This window comes from Sprattus sprattus (assembly GCF_963457725.1).
Source record: "Sprattus sprattus genome assembly, chromosome: 12".
NCBI lineage: Eukaryota > Metazoa > Chordata > Actinopteri > Clupeiformes > Clupeidae > Sprattus > Sprattus sprattus.
The window spans coordinates 15,716,036-15,739,770 of NC_137910.1; the positions used below are offsets into that span (position 1 = coordinate 15,716,036).

A 23,735-nucleotide genomic window follows, 5' to 3' on the forward strand; every position below is an offset into this window, starting at 1 on the left:
GGTGATATTGAAAAAGGAAGGCTAAATAAATAGAAGTGGAAGAAGTACTAATTAGTTGATACTTACATGAGAAGGAGAGGAAGTCTTCTACACCTTGTCCATTTTTAATGATGTGTCTTTTCTTCTTCTGCGACACAATCTGAGCTGCCAGCTCTAATGTCTGTTCCTCCTCTAAGAGGATTCCGAGTTTAGAGCCTTCATCCAGAGACAAAAGGAATGGAACGTTTTCTCTGGATTTCAAGTAGAAGTGTTTAATCAGTGAAAAGGACCTTTCTGAAGAAAGTGAATTTTGTCTTCAGCCTCCTTATGGGCGCAGTAGGTGCAAAGGCGCTGATGTCTCTCTTGCCCATGATCTTTTGTAATTCTGATTCCCCAAGCGGTATTTTTACTTTGGCCTATTCTATATGGATGCTTCAATTTGACAACATTTGGCAAGTCTGTTAATAGGTATTCTCTGTTTAACTCTATTTAAAAGATATATTTCTCTGGTACTGGTAAAGCAATGTTTGTAGTGGTAATGCTGGGGATCTGACTGTTTTCAGTGCATCCAAAATTTGATTGCTCTTTTGGTAACTTCAAAGGTCATGAGTAAACAACCCAACTCAGCCATATAGCAGAAACTGTGATAATGGGGTCAATAATCTTTATCCAAATTTTATTGGGTGGTTGAAAATTAGTAATGATTTTGTGTATTTCATAGAATGTTCTACGAGCTTTGTCTCCTAGAACACTCAGGCCTGTGGTGAAACTGCCTGAGATGTATGACTAGTCCTAAATAACTAGTCAAGTAGATACACTGGTAATGGGCTGGGTTTTCAGTGTTTTGGGGGGCTGTTAGAAGGTTAGAATTTCCTTCTCTAGTGTTGTCTTAGTGAGGGATGATTAAGTGTGTGTGAGAGTGAGGAGGGCACTTTGTCAGGCGTGTATAAAGGTGAGGAGGGCACTGTGTCAGGTGTGTGTGGAGGTGAGGAATGCACTCTGTCAGCTGTGTGTGAGGGTGAGGAGGACACTCTGTCAGGTGTGTGTGAAGGTGAGGAATTTCCAAGCCCTCTCCGGTGTGAGGGAGTCAAGGTGGTGTTTTTAGGATCATGCTTTTCCCCTAAAGACAGTTGGCGTTCTCTGTACATTCGCCCAGTTAAAACAAGAATGGGTAATTACCTCCCTTTCTCTCTCTTTCTCTCTCTCTCTCTCTCTCTCGCTCTCTTTCTGTGAAGAGATATGTTGTAGCTCGTTATGCTAACTGCCAAACCACCAACTGCAAACCAAGAGCTGTCTGGCTTCCTGTCCCTGTGGAGGGTGTTTGGTCCTTATGCCCTTTGCTGTGGGCCAGACTGAGAGGAAGAGGTAATACCCGTAACCCACATATCAGCCTGGGCCACAGAGGTTGTGTTTGGTAACCATCGAGGTTCTCCTACACAATCTCAGCACTCCATAAACAGAGACGCTAGCCTATATTCATCAGTGCTCCGTTAACCACCACGCTAGCCTATATTCATCTGCACTCTGTAGACAGAGATACTAGCCTATATTCATCGGCACTCCGTAGACGGATACGCTAGCCTATATTCATCAACGCTCCGTAGACTGAGATGCTAGCATATATTCATCAGTGTTCTGTAGACGGAGACGCTAGCCTATATTCATCAGTGTTCCGTAAACGGAGATGCTAGCATATATTCATCAGTGTTCCGTAGACGGAGCTGCTAGCATATATTCATCAGGGCTCCGTAGAAGCTAGCCTATTGTGTATTCATCAGTGCTCCGTAGACGCTAGCCTGTATTCATTGGCGCTCTGGTCGCACCCTCATTATCCAGCATTATACAGACACACAGGAGCGTATCATGTATTTTCATTTTAATACATTTAATTTGTTTTCCCTTGTGACTTCTTGTCTGTTCTAAGCAGAAGAGGAGTGTATCATGTATTTCATTTTAATACATTTCATTTGTTTTCCCTTGTGACTTCTTGTCTGTTCTATGCATTCTTTACTTTGAGCGCTTTTGGTTCCTGTGTTATGGCATAATTACCCAATATGCAAAGTTTGTGTTGGCACGGAGATGCCATATGCCCGTGCTGCCTCACAGATTCCTGGCTAATTCTGACGTGTGTTGACCAGGCTGATTTGAGTCCTTAATCAAGCTCTGTAATCACTCCTCGTCGGGTGTGAAGAGCTGTCACGAGGCGGATGGTGATGTACACACACTCTAATCAGACGCCGCAGACAGACGCTTCACACACAAGCACAGATGGGGTTTCATGATTTTGAGCTGTGCAGGTCACCTCTACTAGACCCTTAGTCGATTTTCAGACGTTCACACTCTCATGTGTGAGACTGCAGTGTGTTCACAGCCACAGACGGACACACTCTCATGTGTGTGATAGCACCGTGTGTGCACAGACGTACACACTCTCATGTGTGTGAGAGCACAGTGTGTGCACAGCCACAGACGTACACACTCTCATGTGTGTGAGAGCACAGTGTGTGCACAGCCACAGACGTACACACTCTCATGTGTGTGAGAGCACAGCGTTTGCACAGACGTACACACTCTCATGTGTGTGAGAGCACAGTGTGTGCACAGACGTACACACTCTCATGTGTGTGAGAGCACAGTGTGTGCACAGCCACAGACGTACACACTCTCTTGTGTGTGAGAGCACAGTGTGTGCACAGCAACTCACTGAAGAGCCTGTTGAGTTCCACTCCTTAAGAATTTAATTATCATATACAGTGCCACTTAAAAGTATGTGAACCCCTTGACCACTTAGGAGTTTTCTGTTGTTTTACCATGATTTTTAATTTTTTTCATCACCAATTTTCCATAGGAGGAATGTCAGGTTTATGTTTATCATTTGCATGTACTTTTTTTTAGAGGGAATTGTTTGAGTAGCCAAAAGACTACATGAAACATGGAATTAGTCCATTTCAAAAGTAAGTGAACCCCCAGCTGAATTGGTAAAGTCAAGCAGGTAACAGATTCAGTGAAACTTATTTGGGTGCTTAATTAGTCAATTGAGCAAACCGATCATCTGAGACATCCTTAGGGAAAGGTTTGGGCAACACAGATTAAAAGAGAGAGGAAACCAACCAAACTACTGTAGTGCCAAGGTGTACCCACACAGATCAACAATGCCGAAAGGAAACGAGATATCCGAGAACATCAGGAAGAAGGTTCTGACAGCCCATCAGTCTTGGGAAAGCTATAAGACCATCTCCAAAAGATTCCAGCTCCATCCATCCATCCAAGACAAATAATTTAGAAATGGAGGGCATTCAACATGACCGCATCTCTGCCTAGAAGTGGACGCCCATCAAGACCATCACCAAGAAGCACCAGAAGAAGAATAAATCAGGTAAAAGTCAACCCACACATCACCTCTAAAGAGTTTCAGACCTCTCTGGCAGCATCTTGGGTAAATGTACATGGGTCTACAATCAGACGAAAATTGAATAGACATGACATTCATGATCGGGTTGCTAGAAGGAAGCCTCTGCTCTCAAGAAAGAACAAAAATGCCTGTTTCAACTTTGCCCGAGAGCACTTGGATAACCAAAGGCCTTCTGGAAGTCCCTTCTTTGGACAGATGAGTCCGAGATAGAATTATTTTGTCACGATCAAAACCAACAATTTTTGTCTGATTGTAGACCCATGTACATTTACCCCAGATAATGCCAGAGGTCCGAAACTCTTTAGAGGTGATGTGTGGGTTGACTTTTACCTGATTTATTCTTCTTCTGGTGCTTCTTGGTGATGGTCTTGATGGGCGTCCACTTCTAGTCAGAGATGCGGTCATGTTGAATGCTCTCCATTTCTAAATTATTTGTCTTGGATGGATGGATCGAGCTGGAATTTTTTGGAGATGGTCTTATAGCTTTCCCAAGACTGATGGGCTGTCAGTACCTTCTTCCTGATGTTCTCGGATATTTCGTTTCCTCTCGGCATTGTTGATCTGTGTGGGTACACCTTGGCACTACAGTAGTTTGGTTGGTTTCCTCTCTCTTTTAATCTGTGTTGCCCAAACCTTTCCCTAAGGATGTCTCAGATGATCGGTTTGCTCAATTGACTAATTAAGCACCCAAATAAGTTTCACTGAATCTGTTACCTGCTTGACTTTACCAATTCAGCTGGGGGTTCACTTACTTTTGAAATGGACTAATTCCATGTTTCATGTAGTTTTTCAGCTACTCAAACTATTTCCTCTAAACAAGTACATGCAAATGATAAACATAAACCTGATATTTCATCTATGGAAAATTGGTGATAAAAAAATGAAAAATCATGGTAAAACAACAGAAAACGCTTAAGTGCTCAAGGGGTTCACATACTTTCAAGTGGCACTGTAGACATTAGACATTAGTTCTTCTCTAGAAGACATGCACATTACTGTTGTTTAAACAGTCTTCAGTGCAGGCCTATGAAGTCACCTTGAAACAGGATTACTATAAGAAAAATATTAAACACACACACAACCCCTGACAGAAAAATGTGTGCCTGTGTGTGTGTGTGGGCCTGTGCGTGTGCTTGTGTGTGTACCTGTGTGTGTCTGTGTGCCTGTGTGCGTTTGTGTGTGTGTGTGCGTGCCTGTGCGTGTGTATGTGTGCGTGCCTGTGCATGTGCCTGTGTGTGTGTGTGCATACTGTCTGAACCTGCTTAAATGTGGCCATTTGTTAAGACTGAGGGAATCTATTGGCCCAATGAGGAGGATCCATATAGAGCTGAAATGTGTGTGTGCGTGTGTGTGTATGTGTGTGCATGTGTGAGTGTGTGTGTATGTGTATGTGTGTGTATGAGTGTGCGTCTGGGTGTGTGCGTGTGTGTGTGTGAGTGTGCTGAAACAGTAAAGTGATATAACGGTAAAATCATTCTCCAGGCTCTAAGAGCCTTTCTCTTTATGTATGAACATCTCTACAGCCATAACATCAACAAAGTTCAAACACATCTATCTACCCGCACACACGTACACACAGACACACACTCACCCACACACACACAGACACTACAGATATGTAGCGCAGATCATACACACACGCTGAGAGCAAAGATGGTTTTCAGGAGAACGTGTGTATGTGTGTGTATTTAATCCAGCATTATTACAACTAATGTATTTATTTGATAGGGTTGTGCAAATGTTTGGTGAGCCTCTTAGAGTGGGTGTTTCTGTATATACATATATATGTATGTATGTATGTGTGTGTGTGTGTGTGTGTGTGTGTGTGTGTGTGTGTGTGTGTGTGTGAAAGTTAAGCTGAGCAGGTGGCATGTGACAGCCTCATCTTCTTAAGCAGAGATAGTGTATGTTCGTATGTCTCTGTGTGTGTGTATATGTTCATGTGTGTGTATGTTTGTGTGTGTTTGTATGTGTTTTTAGGTATGTTTGAGTGTGTGTTCATGTATATTTGTGTGTGTGTGTGTGTGTGTGTGTGTGTGTGTGTGTGTGTGTGTGTGTGTGTGTGTAGTTTTGTGTATATTTTTGTATTATTTTTTTGTATTTTTTTGTGTGTGTGTGTGTGTGTGTGTTAGTGTGTGTGTGTTAGTGTGCGCGTGTTAGTGTGTGTCAGTGTGTGTGTTTGTTTGTGTGTTTGGCCAGGGGATTTGGCAAGAGGTTTAGTGTTTGAGCGAGGCCACATCTGCAAACTTTGCATGTGCTACCGTTTGAAGGGGGGAAATCTGCAGCTTTGCTCCTATCAGGCAGCTGAGGAAGGACCTGGGCCTGCCTAGGAGCTTAGCAGAGGAGATAAGCTCCCAACTCTCTCTCTCCATCGCTCCCTCTTTCTATCTCGCCATCCCTCCCTCTCACCTTCAGTCAAACCTCTCTCCATCTCTCCCTCTCTCTATCCTCCAAACTATCTCCCCATCCCCCAACTCTACCTCCATCTCTCTCTCTCTCCATCTCTCCATCCCCAACTCTCTCTACATCTGTCCATCCCAAATCTCTCTCTCCATCTCGCTATCTCTCCAGTTTTCTGTCCAGTCTTCTCTCTTCACATTTGCAAATTTGCCTTTCTTTCCTCCTCTCTGATCCCAAACTCTCTCTACCTCCCCTCCCCCTCTCCATATACATGTGTTATCTAACTTCCTCTGCTTCTGTATCCTTCTCTCTTTCTGTCTCTCCCTTAAGCCATCTCTCCGTCCCTCTGTCTCTCTCTCTGTCGCTCTGTCTCTCTCTGTCCCTTGCATCTCTCTGTCCCTCACATCTCTCCGTCCCTCTGTCTGTCTCTGTCCTTTATTCTATCCCCAAACTATCTTCTTTTCTCTCTACCTCTCTCTCGCTATTTCACTCACTCTCCTGTCACTTCTATTCCTACTTCTTCTTCTTTTTATTCTTCTTGTTCTTCTCAATCTGTTTGTCTCTTCCCCCAGCCAGTCCCTCTGTGTCTCTTTCTCCTTTTCGCTCTTCATCCATCTCTCACTCCTCCCTCCTCTTTCCCTCCTTCCATCTCTCTCACTTTCGCTCTTTTAAGTCCCCAAGCCTTTGAAGTGGAGGCGATTGGTTCTCACTCTGTATATCTCCATGGAAACTGTTGGATTCTGTCCACAAAAGAGCTCTGCAGAGTGAGACTGTGCTACAACTTTCCTCTCCCAGGTGTCTGTGTGTGTGTGTGTGTGTGTGTGTGTGTGTGTGTGTGTGTGTGTGTGTGTGTCATCAGGTGTGAAGCTGAAGATCATTTCAAGATCAACAGTGTGTAACTTGCCATAGTAGGGACCTTAGAGTAGGTACACTCACAGGTGTGTGTGTGTGTGTGTGTGTGTGTGTGTGTGTGTGTGTGTGTGTGTGTGTGTGTGTGTTTGTTTTAGACAAAGTAAATCTGTCTTGGCTTTGATAGTCACAGTGAATCCTGATGTTATTTCTAAAGAGTTTTTTGTGAATGTGTGTGTGTGTGCATTGCAGTACCACTCCTTCATTAATAAGCTAATATGCCAGCCTAGTCCCGTGAGACAGCATCTCTTTCCAGTGAAACTGTGTGTGTGTGTGTGTGTGTGTGTGTGTGTGTGTGTGTGTGTGTGTGTGTCTGTCTGTCTGAGTCTGTACTCCCCTGCCTCCAAAAATAATCTCATTTAGTTGCTGGCTGCCACAGTGGAGTTTAGTAATCCCACAAGGCTCCTCTCCTCCTTCTCCTCTTCTACCCCTCTCCTCTCCTCCTTCTCTTCTTCTAACCCTCTCCTCTTCTCCCCTCCTCCTCCTCCTCTTCCTCCGTCCTCTACTTCCTCTCCTTCTCCCTCCTGCATCTCTCTTGTGTCTGTGTTGAGCACAGACACACACAGAGACACACAGATTTCTCTTTTGTGTGTTTACTTCCCCTCTCCCTCTCCCTCCCTCTCTCTCTCTCTAGCGCAACTTCAAAGACACTGTGTAGTCAGTGGTGTGTGGGCAGCACTGAATAAGATGTGTGTGTGTGTGTGTGTGTGTGTGTGTGTGTGTGCGCGGGTGTGTGTGTGTGCATGTGTGTGTTTGATCTCCACCTGACAGAAACTTCAGTGTGGTGTGTGAATGAGGACATGTGACAGGTATGGTAAGGGTCTTACACTGGTTGTGTGTGGGGTGTGTGTGAATGTGTAGAGGTTATAAAGTGTAAGTAAGCATGTAAGTGGTTAACCATGTAAACCTGTGTTTTACTCTTGTCATGGTTACATTGTGGAGAAAGAGGCGAGTGACACCAATGGAAGTTGTTTGTCAAATACTTCACTTTCACTTAAGAGGTTATCTCAGGTGCTGGACGGATGCTACAGTGCACATCTGGAAATAGCCATGAGGGAGTTCAGCTACTGACGTAGAGACGTGTTTGACATTACTGACGTATAGACGTGTTTGACATTTCTGATTCAGTCCAGCGCCTACAAATGTATAGACGTGTTTGACATTACTGATTCAGTCCAGCGCCTACAGACGTATAGACTCGTTTGACACTACAGACATATAGACATGTTTGACATTACTGATTCAGTCCAGCGACTACAGTCTTATAGACGTGTTTGACATTACTGATTCAGTCCAGCGTCTACTGACATATAGACGTGTTTGACATTACTGACGTAAAGAAGTGTTTGACATTACTGACGTATAGACGTGTTTGACATTACTGACGTATAGACGTGTTAGACATTACTGACGTAAAGACGTGTTAGACATTACTGACGTAAAGACGTGTTTGACATTACTGATGTATAGACGTGTTTGACATTACTGACGTATAGACGTGTTATACACTACAGACGTATAGACGTGTTTGACATTACTCACATATAGACGTGTTTGACATTACTCACATATAGACGTGTTTGACACTACAGACGTATAGACGTGTTTGACACTACAGACGTATAGACGTGTTTGACACTACTGACGTATAGACTAGGGGTGCAACGGATCATCATTGATCTGTGATCCGTTCGGATCATCTATTTCGGTTCGGCACACGCATGATCCGCGGATTGATTTATGAAAAAAAAAAATTGTGCGCATGTTCAGTCCACACACAGCCGTAACCATTCCTGCTAGTTCCAGGGACAGAGCTACTTAACACGCTCTGGGTAAAAGTCTGCAACAGTTCCCTTTTCAATAAGCAAACAGTCCTATGGCTCGTTGTGATTTATTGTCCTCAGAGTACAACATGTAGAACAGTGGGCATGGAAAATAAAAGTAGGCTAGACTTCGGTGAGTACTGTAACGATAACTGCTGCCTCTAGTGCTACGTCTGTTTCCATATACTCGCACTGCCACACAAACCTGTCGCCTAGGTTACCACACAGACGCAACACGTAGCTGACATGGCGATTGCTAACATAAAGAAAAACCTGCAACACAGCGTGGTCATGGCGAGCGGAGGAACAGAAGAACTTGAACGCCCCACATTTAAATCCCCTGTTTGGGAGCATTTTGGCTCCCCTGTCAACTTGAATGCAGAAGGAAAGAGGTTGGTGGATAAAACCGTGACGGTGTGTAGGCACTGTGGCACAAGAAAGCCATACAACAAACACATCGATCATGACCACGCATTTACAGCGACATCACTCCGGTGTTTCACTGACAGGAGTGAAACCGAAAGCGGCTCAACAACCGCTCATCACCGCGGCATTTAAGCAGCCCCTTCCTCCACAATCAGACCGGGCTAAAGCAATCACAAACGCTATCGGTCTGGTTATAGGTGCTGATATGAGGCCATATTCATATTGTGACATAGTGACTGCAAAGAGGTCCACACTCTCCCCAGACAATGTAGACACCCTTGTCTTTTTGAAAAAGAATTTAAAATGATAAGCTCATGTATGCTTTGTTTTCTTTCTTTAATTCTTCTTTCATGATAATGCTCTTGTTTCAAGGAAGATGATGTGCCTTCTTATGTTGCACTTTAATTTGTTTTTTTATTGATGGTCATTGGTCCATGTTTAAAGGAAGATGATGTACCTTCTTATGTTGCACTTTAATTTGTTTTTTATTAATGGTCATTGGTCCATGTTTAAAGGAAGGAGATATGCCTTTTTATGTTGCACTTTAAGTTGTTTTTCATTGATTATGTTGAAAAGAAGATGTTAATTATACACTTTAAGTTGATTTTATATATTTCAATTGAATAATTTAAAAGTGTTAATAAACAAAAAGACAAAACATGTTTATTTGTCTTGTCTATTTTTTTTTTTTTTTTTTGCTGATCCGAAAAATGATCCGATCCGTGACTCTGATCCGAGGAACGATCCGAACCGTGAGTTTTTTGATCCGTTGCACCCCTAGTATAGACGTGTTTGACACTACAGACGTATAGACGTGTTTGACATTACTCCCGTATAGACGTGTTTGACACTACAGACGTATAGACGTGTTTGACATTACTGATCCAGTCCACAACTTCTGAACACTTCTTTCAAAGAAGTGCCATTAGGGCTGTAACGATACACCTACCTCACGATTCGATTCGTATCACGATTCTTGACCCACGGTTCGATACACCCCACGATATTATTATTATTATTATTATTATTTTTTTTTTACCTCGCGATTTTTTAAATATATTTTCTAATTCACATTAGAATAAGTATCAGGGGTGCAAACACAACCATGGTCAAAAAGGAGTGAGGTAGCACGGCGCTGGGGCGACGTGCCGCGGTTACAGGCATCAATCCCCCCCGCCCCCCCACGGGTTCCCACACCTTTTTCATGAACAAATTCAAGCACTTTTCAAGCACAGGGGTGTGATTGGTAAAGGACAAAAAAACAGGAAAATATACGGCGCACCTACAGGTACCATGACGCGGCGAAGCCACCAGCCCCCCCACCTCTTTATACACACACACACCCACCGGACTGACATTATTTCAAAACATTTAACCACTTAGTCTTCAGGCAATTTTTTGCCATTATTGAGGTTTTTGTCCTGCGCCTACTCTAGAGAGCACAATATCTGATCAAAAAAGCATGAAAGATGAAGGCTCCAGCTTATTTTTTGTAATGATTATGTCCATGCGCTTTGGTCACAGTCCGTTTGGAGACTCCAAAAAATACCTTTGGTTACCCAAAATGTATACTGTAATCAAAAGGTTTACTACACATGAACCCAAACTGGTAGAAGCATAATCTTGGTCTCAAATGAAAGTTTACCCCCTGGACCGTCTTGTGAATCACAGTATATGAACAATTGTCATCAAATGGCAATAATAATCAATTGTATTATTATTTATTTGTGGTTATTAGTTGAAATAACAACTAATACAATCTTATTAAAAGTTAACCGAACTAAATCATTTCTAAAAGTATTATTACTAGTTATCATTCACCGTAGGCGATGCGTGTTGCTTGGCGCTTGGTGACGAAATGCCATGTATTTCTGAATGTTTTCGCTCCCCTTGATGGAGTCAGCAGAATAATTTGCCTGTGCTGGTTTGACAACGATTTGGGCAACTCGTTGTCCACAATTCCGACATGCCTTGAAAACAAAACCGGGTCTTTTTCTCTTCGTCGACGTCCTCCTCCACCCCAAGCCAATCTAGCTTTCATTTTTGACAGTTGCTGGGTGTGTGAATTTTATGTTTTAGAACCTGAGATGGTGACAGAGACTGCGCTGATCCTTATTTCTCCTCACTCTCGAAGTCATAGGTCTGATTAGAAAGCGCTCCAAATATTTTTTGTTAGAACGTTCGTTTCTTCACGCAACAATCAGTCAAGTCAAGGCGAAAATCAAAACATTAAATGGCAACTGACGATGTTTTTGACACGTTCATTATTACAGAAAATTATGGGGGCATTTTTTTGCCCCTCTCCTAGTAATTTTCCTAGTAATTAATCTACACAGCACACGTGTAGGCTTACTAGCGAACCAAACTTTTTGTATCACGTGACCGCTGAGGGCATGTCGCGGTTCTGCCTCCTCGCATCGTGATGCAGGTTCGTGGCGCAGAGTGTCGCGATTTCTCGGTTCGATCCAATATCGTTACAGCCCTAGGTGCCATTGATTCAAGCAGGGCAGTGTCCAGGGCGTCCAATGCTCTCAGGACGTCTTAGGTCAGTGTGGCCCTGTGATACAATTTTCCAGATAACGTTAGCCATCTGCCATAAGGAGCCAGTGCCACTACACCTTCTCCTCTCTCTCTCTCTCTGTCTCTCTCTGTCTGTCTGTCTGTCTGTCTTTATCTCTCCCTCTCTCTCTGTTTCTCTCACTCCCTCTCTCTCTGTCTCTCTCGCTCCTTCTTTTTCTGTCTCTCTCTCTATTCTTTCTTTGTCTCTCTATCTCTCTCTCTTTCTCTCTCTGATTTTCTATCTCTCTCTCCCTCTCTCTCTGTCTTTGTATTTCTCTCTCTCTCTCCTTCTCTCTTTGTCATTCGCTCTATCGCTCTCTCGTTCTCTCTCTCATTCTCTCTGTCTCTCTCTCTCTTAAGCCTTAAAAAGTAGACAGATCTGGTGTGTGTATGTGTGGCATGTTTCTCTGTATATTTGTGAAGGTGGATGTGTGTATTTGTGTGTGTGTGTGTGTGTGTGTGTGTGTGTGTGTGTGTGTGTGTGTGTGTGTGTGTGTGTGTGTGTGTGTGTGTGTGTGTGTGTGTGTGTGTGTGTGTGTGTGTGTGTGTGTGTTTGTGTGTGTGTGTGTGTTCTTGGCAGCGGGTTATCAGTTAATTTTTGTGCCTTCTCTGCACCACTGAGCCCCCCACCATATACTACACACATATGTACACACACACAAACACACACACACACACACATTTCCTTATCCCCACACCCCACTCCCCCTTCCTTCCCTTGATCTTGGCAGGATTGTGTGTGTGTGTGTGTATGTGTGTGTAAGGACAGGTGTGTGTGGACAGGTGTGAGTGTGCTATTTGTGGTATTTTCCACCACTTGAGCAAGTGTTTAGGCTTTATCAACAGGTAAACATCTGCTGAGATGATCTCAGCCACGCTCACCTGTCAGGAGAACTGCTGCCTCTGCTTTAGAGAGTCACCAGAGGGGAATGTTCAACTGCAGAGTTATTGGAGGGAAGGCTTTGTGTGTGTGTGTGTTTGTGTGTGTGTGTGTGTGTGTGAGTTTGTGTGTGTGGGTGAGTGTGTGTATAAGTTGTGTGTGTGTGTGTGTGTGTGTGTATACGTGGTGTGTGTGTGTGTGTGTATAAGTTGTGTGTGTGTGTGTGTGTGTGTGTGTGTATACGTGGTGTGTGTGTGTGTGTGTATACGTGGTGTGTGTGTGTGTGGGTGTGTGTGTGTGTGTGTGTGTGTGTGTGTATGCGTGGTGTGTGTGTGTGTGTGTGTGTGTGTGTGTGTGTGTGTGTGTGTGTGTGTGTGAGTGTGTATAAGTTGTGTGTGTGTGTGTGTGTATACGTGGTGTGTGTGTGTGTGTGTATACGTGGTGTGTGTGTGTGTGTGTGTGGGTGTGTGTGTGTGTGTGTGTGTGTGTGTGTGTGTGTGTGTGTGTTTGTTTGTTTGTTTGTGTGTGTGAGTGTGTGAGTTTGTCTGTGTGTGTGTGTGTGGGTGTGTGTGTGAGTGTGTATGCGTGGTGTGTGTGTGTGTGTGTGTGTGTGTGTGTGTGTGTGTGTGTGTGTGTAACAGAGTCTTTAAATAGTTTAGTCATGCCTCAGCCATTCACATTTCAGAGGAAATGTAGAACAATCACAGACACACATGCACATCGGTTTGGAGGGGGGGTAAGGTATTTTAAAAAGCGTGTCTTGTATGGGGGGGGGGGGGGGAGGGGGAGGGGGTAAATGGCAGGTGATGATAGATGGGAGGGCACCTTGCATGTTTTATTCATGCTCCTAGTGCATGATGGGAAGTCAGTGGGTACGAAGAGTGCAGGGGCTGGAGTCACTGATCTCCTACATAAATAAGCACCTTTGTAAGCATGTGCGCGTTTGATTGGGCTTTCAAATGCTAATTCAGACACGCCGTCCCCCTGCAATGCAATCACAGCTTTGTGATGTTTTTTTATTCTCTTTTTTCTCTTTCCCTACGCTTTTTTTTTCTTTTTTTTTTAAATCTGAAATTTGAGAAGTTGAAATCTCACCCTTCAGCGGACTGAGAGAGGGAGTGTGAGGAACAGTGACCTGTGAGGACATCAGACGGTAGAGCACTTCACAGCATGGGCCTGTCCCAAACACTCTACTTGACTTTTGCATACTTCCACACTAACATATGCATACTCACATACTGTCACTATTAACATACGCCGGTTATGTGTCTTCAAGTAGGTCTCCCAGAGAAAGTGTGTATCAAGCACAATGTTCTTCAGGTTTATTTGTAAAATTGAAATTTGTTTGTCACAAACCAAAGCGAAGTGTACATACCAAAATATGAACACAGTAATTCATAAATAGACCTAATTACTAGATTGTCCATTTGAAAAGAAGGATTAAAATAGAACCTTGAGAGGTGATGCATTCCAAAAATGTCATGGCATTAATGGTGATATGTTATCATTACATGACAACATTATTGGGTTTTATCACGTTTGTTTTATTACAAAGTGAAAAAGTGAAAAAAAGTTATCACATCACTAGGAAGTTGTTACATAAATGGAAAGTTATTATATTACTGGGAAGTCATTTTTGATGGATTTAAACTTGATGTGGTTGTGCAGTGGTAAGCGTCGTCGCTTTGTTAGTGTTTGGCGCGGATTTGATTATCTTCGAGTGCTGCAGGTCGTCCGTAAGTGGTTTTGGATAACAGCATCTGCTAAGTACCTGACCTTTACACTGACCTTTACATTATTGGGAGTTTATCATCAGGAAATGCCGACATTATTGGGTTCTACAGCAGATGCTATATCAAGCTAACGGAAACAGTGGTGGCTAAGAGTGGATGTGACCCCTACTTTCTCCATCTTCTCCATCAACACCATCAGTTTGGCCTTGACTCATGTCTCTGTCTCTCCCTCTCACTCTTCTTCTATTTATTTCTCTCTCCCTCTCTCTCTTCCTCTCCCTCTTCTTCTCTCTCTCTCTCTCTCTCTCTCCTGAGCTGATTGGCAGGTGGTCTGAGTTGAGCGCTCCTCATTACTTAGCGCCGTCTCTCCCCTCCCTGTGTCAGAGTGCCAGACACACACGTCCCTGCGCTTAGAGTGTGTGATGAGGCGATGAGGATGTGCTCGCGTCTGATTGGTGCTTATTTCTCCCCACTGGCGCCCAATTACAGCCTCACCGTAGCCTGCCCGCCTGGGCCCCACACAGCTCACAGATCCTCGCTCCAGGGGCACCCAGACACGAGAGCCACCAGAGACTCCTCAGAGCTTACATCACCTCCCCATCACCTCCTCCATCAGCTCCCCTATCAGCTCCTCCATCAGCTCCCCACATCAGCACCTCACATCACCTCCCCCATCAGCACCCCTATCAGCTCCTCCATGACCTCCCCCATCATCTCCTCCATCAGCTCCTCCATCATCTCCTCCATCACCTCCTCCATCAGCTCCTCCATCATCTCCTCCATCACCTCCTCCATCAGCTCCTCCATCAGCTCCCCACATCAGCACCTCACATCAACTCTCCCATCAGCTCCCCTCTCAGCTCCTTCATCACCTCCCCCATCATCTCCTCCATCAGCTCCTCCATCAGCTCCTCCATCAGCTCCTCCAACAGGTCCTCCATCAGCTACCCACATGAGCACATGCCAACACACACATTCATGTACTTACTTACCCTCTCTCCCTTCACTCACACACATAAATGGGAAACTCCCATAATCCCTTGCACTTGTCAGTCCCTGTGTGTCCGTCAGACCTGCAAAGGCCGGCGTGCCTTTCCCAAAAGTGTCACTAAATATCTGTCAGTGATAAATGAAACTTCCCCTTTTCCTGCTAGTAACCATGGTGATAATTTTCCCTGGAATGTGTTCGATGAGGCCCAGGCAGTCAGTCATACACACATGTAGCAAGATGTAAATATACACACACACACACACACACAAACACACACACACACCACACACACACACACACCACACACAAGTTGGGTTAACTGCCATCTCATGCTTTACGTTGAAGTGGAGGTAAGAGGTGCAGCCCAGCAGCCTGATAGTCTCCCACGGTCAGCACTGAACTGGTGTGCTCTGGGTTAAAGGGTTTGTCTGGCTTAGAGGGTTTTTTCTGGTTTAAGGGGTTTGTCTGGTTTAAAGGGTTTGTCTCTGTGTGTGTGTGTGTGTGTGTGTATGTATGTGTGTTTGCATGTGGGTTTGCCTGTGTGTTTGCATGTAAATGTCTTCTTTGTGTGTGAGTGTGTGTGTTTGTGTGTGTGTGTGTGTGTGTGAGTGTACCTCGGTCCATACTTGTCTATGTGTGTTTGTGTTTATGTGTGTATGTATATCTCGGTTCATACTTGTGTGTGTGTGTGTGTGTGTCACGGTATCTAATGCAGATTAGAGGTGGGCTCCATCTCCTGCAGGGTAATTGGTGTATGTTTCCAAACAAAAGCGTTACTTTCTATCACATTATTAGTGCATACATACACACTCATCTTGTCATTTGTTTTACATAATTACGCCTGCAGATTGAAAGGTGAACCTCTATACTGTGTGCTGACCTCCGACCCTAGCTCCAATTACAGCACTTTAGTGGAATATACCAGGCTTATTTTCCAGGGCTCTCTCTCACACACACACACACACACACACACACACACACACACACACACACACACAGACACACAGACACACACACACACATACTTTGCTGGGCAATTTGCTACTTATATCACCTCTGACTGTGACATGAGAACACATGCATCACTACAAGCACCTTACACACACACACACACACACACACACATACACACTGTCACACACTTTCGAGTAATTTGTGGTTATGTTGCCTCAAAGTCTAGCATTACCCCCCCTGCCGCTACAGAAGATCCTTAACCTCACATTGTTCACATTGTTCAGGTGTGTGTGTGTGTGTGTGTGTGTGTGTGTGTGTGTGTGTGTGTGTGTGTGTGTGTGTGAGAATTTTGTAATGATAGGTCATTGACTTTGAAGTTGTTTATTTCTTGATACATTTATATATGCATCTCCTCTCTGCAACTCTACCTCACTCTCTCTTCCTCTTTCTCCCTCACTCTCTCTCTCCCTCACTTTCTTTCTCCCTCACTCTCTGTTCCTCACCCTCTATCATTCTCTCCCTCACTCTCTCTCTCCCTCACTCTCTCTATTTCTCCTTCCCCCTTCCCCATTCACTCTCTCATTCTCTCTATACCTCTCTCATTCTCTCCCTTATTCACTCTCTCATTATCTTCCTTACTCTCTCATTCACACTCTCTCTCTCATTCTCTCTATCTCTCTCTCATTCTCTCTCTCATTCTCTCCCTCACTCTCTCTCATTCTCTCTATCTCTCATTCTCTCCCTCACTCTCTCTCATTCTCTCTATCTCTCTCATTCTCTCCCTCACTCTCTCTCATTCTCTCTCTCATTCTCTCCCTCATTCACTCTCTCTTTCATTCTCTCTATATCTCTCTATCTCTCTCTCAATCACTCTCTCTCTCATTCTCTATCTCATTCTCTCCCTCATTCGCTTTCATTTTCTCTCTCTCCCTGTAATACTCTATCTCTGTAACTCTGAATTCAAATTCAAAATTCAAAAGAAGCTTTATTGGCATGACCATAACGTTCTACAGCATTGCCCAATGCATATGGGTTGGGTCTGCATTGTATACACAAGATACATCGGAAGGGGAAAGGGAGAAGTGGAAACAATACAATAAAATACAAATAATAATCACCATCAAGGAAATAGGAACATATGTAAATGATGTGGATTTAAATTATGTGAATTTACTCCCTCTCTCTCTTACCCCCCCTCCCTCCTCTCTCTCACTTTGTGTCCATCTGCAGCAGGGTGTCCAGAGTCTTTGATTAAAGAGACGCATCACTTCTGGGTACTGGGAGAGGAGCAGGTATGTGTTAGCCTATGGGTCCCATCCCATAATAATACTGCATGTGTTAGCCTATGGGTCCCACCCCATAATAATACTGCATGTGTTAGCCTATGGGTCCCACCCCATAATAATACTGCATGTGTTAGCCTATGGGTCCCACCCCATAATAATACTGCATGTGTTAGCCTATGGGTCCCATCCCATAATAATACTGCATGCGTTAGCCTATGGGTCCCAACCCATAATAAAATTCTGCATGTGTTAGCCTATGGGTCCCATCTACACACGTGTTCATAATAATCATCTGTCTGGCTCTACTATTAGTGTAATACTGCTTTATTTTGAATTTGGGAAATGGAGACTGGGTGATCTGTATGGATTTGGGTTATTTTGGATACACGAAAGCCGTTTTTTCAAAAGGGGTTTCCACAGGAAGTAGGAAGCCTCTGTCTGTATGGCCTGGGTGTGTTCACTTAGCCTGTCTCTCTCTCTCTCTCTCTCTCTCTCTCTCTCTCTCTCTCTCTCTCTCTCTCTCTCTCTCTCTCTCTCTCTCTCTCTCTCTCTATGGCCTGGGTGTGTTCACTTAGCCTGTCTCTCTCTCTCTCTCTCTCTCTCTCTCTCTCTCTCTCTATGGCCTGGGTGTGTTCACTTAGCCTGTCTCTCTCTCTCTCTCTCTCTCTCTCTCTCTCTATGGACAGGGTGTGTTCACTTAGCCTGTCTCTCTCTCTCTCTCTCTCTGTCTCTGTCTCTCTGTCTCTCTCTCTCTCTCTGTCTCTCTCTCCCTCTTTATGGCCTGGGTGTGTTCCCTTAGTTAATATGCTTTGCACCCCTAGAATGTGTTCACAAAACCCTTGATTGGGTTTTTGTCCCATCAGTTGTGTGATACTTGGTGCCCAGATTTCACTCCTGTATAACAGAATGGGCATAATGTCAGAATTGAATGCGTTCAGCCACAGTCTAATCGGAGGGTTACATTTATATACTGATTTTCTCATTTCTAATATGTTTTTTCAACCCTTGTCTGATTATCACTAGATCAGAATGGCCTGTTGAGGAAACTGTCAGGCCCAAGTAATTATAATTATGAAGTGTATCTTGTCCAAGGCTTTTTTTCCTGAAAGATCATTACCGTAGATTCTTCTGTGTTTATTGGCAGGCTCCAGGCTTTGCAGTAATATCCAAGAATTAAGACTTTCCTGTAATCCCACCTTCCTTGGGGACAACAATAACAAATCATCAGCATATTATTATTAGCTTCATCTTTACCCTCCCTTTCTTTCTCTTCCTCTCCTTCTCTCCCCCCTCCCCCCAGTATGAGCGGTACCAGCGGTACGCAGCAGAGGAGTGTGTGCTGGTGATGGGGGGTGTGTTGTGTCCAGCGCCGGGCTGTGGAGCTGGTCTGCTGCCAGAGGACGACCGCAGGAGGGTGCAGTGTGAGCTGGTCGACGGGCTGGGATGCGGGGTAATATATACACACACACACACACATACACTCATACACACTCACGCATACACACCCTTTCTCACACACACACATGCTCGCTCACACACACACACTCGCACACTCACACATACACATTCCCTCTCTCTCTCTCTCTGTCTCTCTCTCTCTCTCACACACACAGACTCACACACACACACACACACCAGCGTTTCCGTTGTTTCCGGCCATTCCCGGACTGTCCGGTAAAAAAATGAAATGTCTGAAAATATTAGATCTTACCGGTCAAATTGTCCGATTGGAATTGCTTCCAAATTCCGTCCCCCAATCACAATCGGAATATGAGAATAACCCTTATATTTAGGCCTATAAAGTAAACATGCACTGCCCTTTTTATGTTGTAAAGGAATAGGCTATTCTGCTGTTTGAAAGTTATTAAACAACACGCATATGCTGCATTTAAATAAAGCGCAAACCCTCGGTTATAAACAAGGAGCTAACTGAGTGAGAAGGATCAAACATGGCAGACTAGCCTTAAAAGCTTTTTTCAGTGGCCAAACGCAACTGATGAGGGTGAACTGTCTGATGAGGATGAACCTGTAATACCTGAAGCCGTAGATGTTCGGACAGCTCCACCAGAGAAAAGGCCGAAGTGTCAGGCGTTCAGGGCGGAATGGAGTGACAAGTACCATTTACATTTACATTTACATTTACATTTACATTTACATTTACATTTACATTTACATTTACCAGACGCTTTTGTCCAAAGCGACGTACAAGGGAGAGAACAATCAAGCTAAGAGCAATAAAACCTGGTGTAACAATAAATACTGCTTTTTTTTTTTTTTTTTTTTCAAGAAATAGAAAACAACATAGAAAGAAAAAGAAAACGAAGTGCGGGACTGTCACTGCTTAAGTGCAAGTTAAGCCAAGGTGCCAGTTAGGAAGGGAGGTGCTCTCTGAAGAGTTGGGTCTTCAAGAGCTTCTTGAAGGTAGAGAGGGACGCCCCTGCTCTGGTAGTATTAGGCAGGTCGTTCCACCAACGTGGAACTACAACTGAGAATAGTCTAGATTGCCGTGCTTGCACAGGCGGCAGTGCCAGACGATGCTCACTGGATGAGCGCAGCGTCCTGGGTGTAACATTTGCCCTTACAAGAGCATTTAGGTAGGTGGGAGCAGAACCAGTAAGCACTTTGTAGGCAAGCATAAGTGACTTGAACTTGATGCGAGCAGCTACCGGCAGCCAGTGGAGCTCAATGAGTAGCGGGGTGACATGTGCCCTCTTTGGTTGGTTGAATACCAGACCCGCCGCCGCGTTCTGGATCATCTGTAGTGGTTTGACCACGCAAGCCGGCAGGCCCATTAGGAGGGCATTGCAGTAGTCGAGGCGGGAACTCACCAAGGTTTGCACCAGCAGCTGGGTGACATACTGGGTTAGGTACGGCCTGATTTTCAGATGTTGTATAGCGCAAAGCGGCATGACCTGGCGACAGAGGCGATGTGGGCTGTGAAGGTTAGTTGGTCATTAATAATGACCCAGAGGTTTCTTGCTGTTTTGGATGGAGCAAGAGATAAAGAGTCAGTGTTGATATTGATGTTGTGGTGGATGAACTGTTTGGCTGGGAAGACCATCAGTTCTGTTTTGGCCAAGTTCAGCTGAAGGTGGTGGTTTTTCATCCATGTGGATATATCAGCAAGACAGTCCGAGATCCGTGGCGAAACAGTGTTGTCCTCAGGAGGGAAAGACAGCACCAGTTGAGTATCATCGGCATAACAGTGGTAGGAAAAACCATGCGAGCGGATGATAGGGCCCAGCGAAGTGGTGTAGATGGCAAAGAGAAGTGGTCCCATTACCGACCCTTGAGGCACCCCAGTGGTGAGGTGGTGAGGTACAGACAGATGACCTTGCCATGACACCTTGAATGAGCGCCCAGTGAGGTACGATTCATCCAGGAGTGCGCCTTGCCTGAGATGCCCATACTTGACAGTATGGACAGAAGGATGCGGTGGTTGACAAACGCAGCTGATAAGTCAAGCAGGACAAGAGCCGAGGATTGAGCTGCTGCTCTAGCTGTTTTTAAGGCCGAACTAAGATTTTGACCGGCAGAGTTTCATTTTCCGAATATTTTAATTATAAGCCTGTCAAAAATCTATATCTGGTTCTAAATTAGCCTATTGAAGAAAACGGCAGGCTATGAAGCTTAAAGAATGGCATAATCAGGTTGTGTAGAATGCAACTAAGTTTGCCTAAGTTCCCTTGGCTAAGGTGTGAGATAATTCATGTTAACAATAGAATATTCTGTTCTCACTGCGAAAAGGCAGGACGACGCAATGGATTCACAAGAGGGTCGAATAATTTTAGAATCTCTGCTCTCATTGAACATAGTCAGAGCAATGACCATGTTGCGGCCCTCAATTTACCGCCACAGCAGGTTGCGATTAAAGCCCACTTATTAACTCGCATCAGACGTTCATGTTTTTTTTTCCATTGTAAACCTAGGCAAACTTAGTTGCATTTTATACAACCTGATTATGCCATTCTTTAAGCTTCATAGCCTGCCGTTTTCTTCAATAGGCTAATTTAGAAGCAGAAATTAGAATGTTCGAAAATGAAATTAGAATTAGAATGCTAATTTAGAAGCGGCTTATAATTAGAATGTTCGAAAATGAAACTCTACCGGTCACACACACACACACACACATTCATACATACATACACAGACACACTTACAACTTTCAATAAAGCCAGTTAAGTGACACTTTCTTTGTCAAACTGTGTGTGTGTGTGTGTGTGTGCTTGATAATTGTTGAAGTGTTCTGGGTTGAGACCGCATTATGACCTCATCAGTCACCCCAACAACCTCCTACTCGACCCCTCTTTCACCCTGTGTTTCCGTGGTGACACTTCCTGGTCCCACCCTCTGGCCTGTGTGTCCTAGACACGAGGGGAGAGAGATGCAATCACCACGGCAACTGAGTTGCAATCAGATGCTCATCTACACGTTGTTGGCTAATTAAGCCGCCGATTAGAGATTACAGGGCTGTGTGTCTGTGTCTGTCTGCGTGTGTCTGTGTGTGTTCATAATTGGAGACTAGAGCGCAGTTCAACACACATTAACATCAAGTGATTGCATGTTTGCAAACGTTAACATCATCATTACAACAAGAGAAACGAGGGAGAGACGGAGGGAGAGAGGGAGATGGCGAGAGGGGAGATAGAAACTGAGAGAAGGAGAAAGCAGAAGGGGGAGTTACATACTGAGAAGAGGTGATTAGAAGTTCAGAGAGGGGGAGAGAGCCAGAGGGTTTTTGTGTTAAAGCTTTTATGTGTGTCGACAGGTCCTTGAGAGTTCTGTATTTTATGAACAGAAAGGAAGAAAGTAATGAATTGATAAGAGGAGAGGAGGAAGAACAAGACAGACAGAGAAAATGAGAAAGACAGAGAAAGAGAGAGACTGAGAGGGTAGGAGGAATAACGAGAGAGAGAAGGAGGAGTAAGACTGAGAGAGAGAGGGTTTAAGAGACAGGGAGATAGAGAGGTGAAAGACTGAGAGAAAGAGGGAGAAAGACAGAGAGAGAGAGAGGAGAAAGAGAAACAGAGAGAGAGAGAGAGAGAGAGGAGAAAGAGAAGGGGAGACACAGAGAGAGAAGAAAGAGTAAGGGAGAGGGAGACAGAGAAAGAGAGATGAAAAAAGAGAGAGAGGGAGAACGAGAGAGAGAGAGAGGGAGAAAGAGACAGAGAGAGGGAGGAAGAGACAGAGAGAGAGGGAGTAAGATACAGGGAGATAGAGAGACTGAGAGAGAGAGGGAGAAAGACAGAGAGAGTAGGGATGGGCATTCGATTAAATTGTCTTAATCGATCGTCGGGAGAATTAACGATCGATTTTCGATTAATCATTAAAAAAATGATATCAAAAAGCCAGAAACAATAACCCTGGAAGGTATTGAAAACTAGTAACTAACTGTTAAAGCACACATTTTTAAAACAACCAGTTAGCTAGCTTGGCTACCTTTTGGAATCCTTCAAGCCAAGTTCACCAGCAATCCTAGGTTAGGTAGGGATGCTAACTTATCCTAGCAATCCTAGGTTAGGTAGGGATGCTAACTTAGCCATGGTAAGCTAAGTGATGGAGGCTGGTAGGAATAGGATGGCAAGCTATTTCCAACAGTGCTGATAAATATGGTGGGTTCCAAATGTTTAATACTTACTTAGTTGGGTACTGTCACTAACCATGGTCGGATGTGCGTTGTTCAAGTGGTACATCATTTGAGTTGTGGCCGAATTGTACTTATACACAGCTTCGCAGTGTTGTCAATTAACTAAGTCATTTTTTTTAATCAAAATGGTCCCATGCTACACGCCGTGTCCTTTTCATGTTTACTTTTGAAAGACACGGAAACTTGCAGGTAACGGAGTAGGTCTGTGGCGTTTTTTCAAACATTGCCCTTGTTTGGTAAAATTTTAATTGCTGCCACATAGCAAAATCCATTGCATTCCTTCAAGACTCTCACTACGCAACAGAACGTGCATTCGTTTTATCGATGAAAAAATAATGTCATCGACGAAATTCTTAATGATCAATTAATCGATTGTCGATTAATTATGCCCATCCCTAAGAGAGAGAGAGGAGAAAGAGAAACACACAGAGAGAGAGAGAGAGAGTGAGAGAGGAGAAAGAGAAAGGGAGACAGAGAGAGAGAGAAGAAAGAGGAGGGGAGACAGAGAGAGAGAGGGAGAAAGATTGAGTTTAAGGAAAAAACAGCTGGCCAAACTGCCAGAACCATATTAACTCCACACACACACATTCATACACAAGGACATACTCTTTACTTGATGCTGTCACATGGTTTGTCTTTGTGTGATCTTGTAGTATCTGTTGTACCCATAAAACATAAAACCACCGCCCAACTCACTGCAGATTTAATTGCGCACCTCGACTCTACCGCTTCCACC

General features: G+C 44.2%; 1 protein-coding gene across 1 annotated transcript in view; it reads left to right on the forward strand.

Moving 5' to 3' along the window:
- prkn (parkin RBR E3 ubiquitin protein ligase) overlaps nt 1–23,735 on the forward strand; it is a 79,574-nt gene that overhangs the window by 46,090 nt on the left and 9,749 nt on the right. The window contains exons 8-9 of the mRNA XM_080848751.1: nt 17,297–17,358; nt 18,653–18,802. Of these exons, the coding sequence (XP_080704877.1) occupies nt 17,297–17,358; nt 18,653–18,802 (212 nt within the window). The remainder of the gene's footprint in view (nt 1–17,296; nt 17,359–18,652; nt 18,803–23,735) is intronic.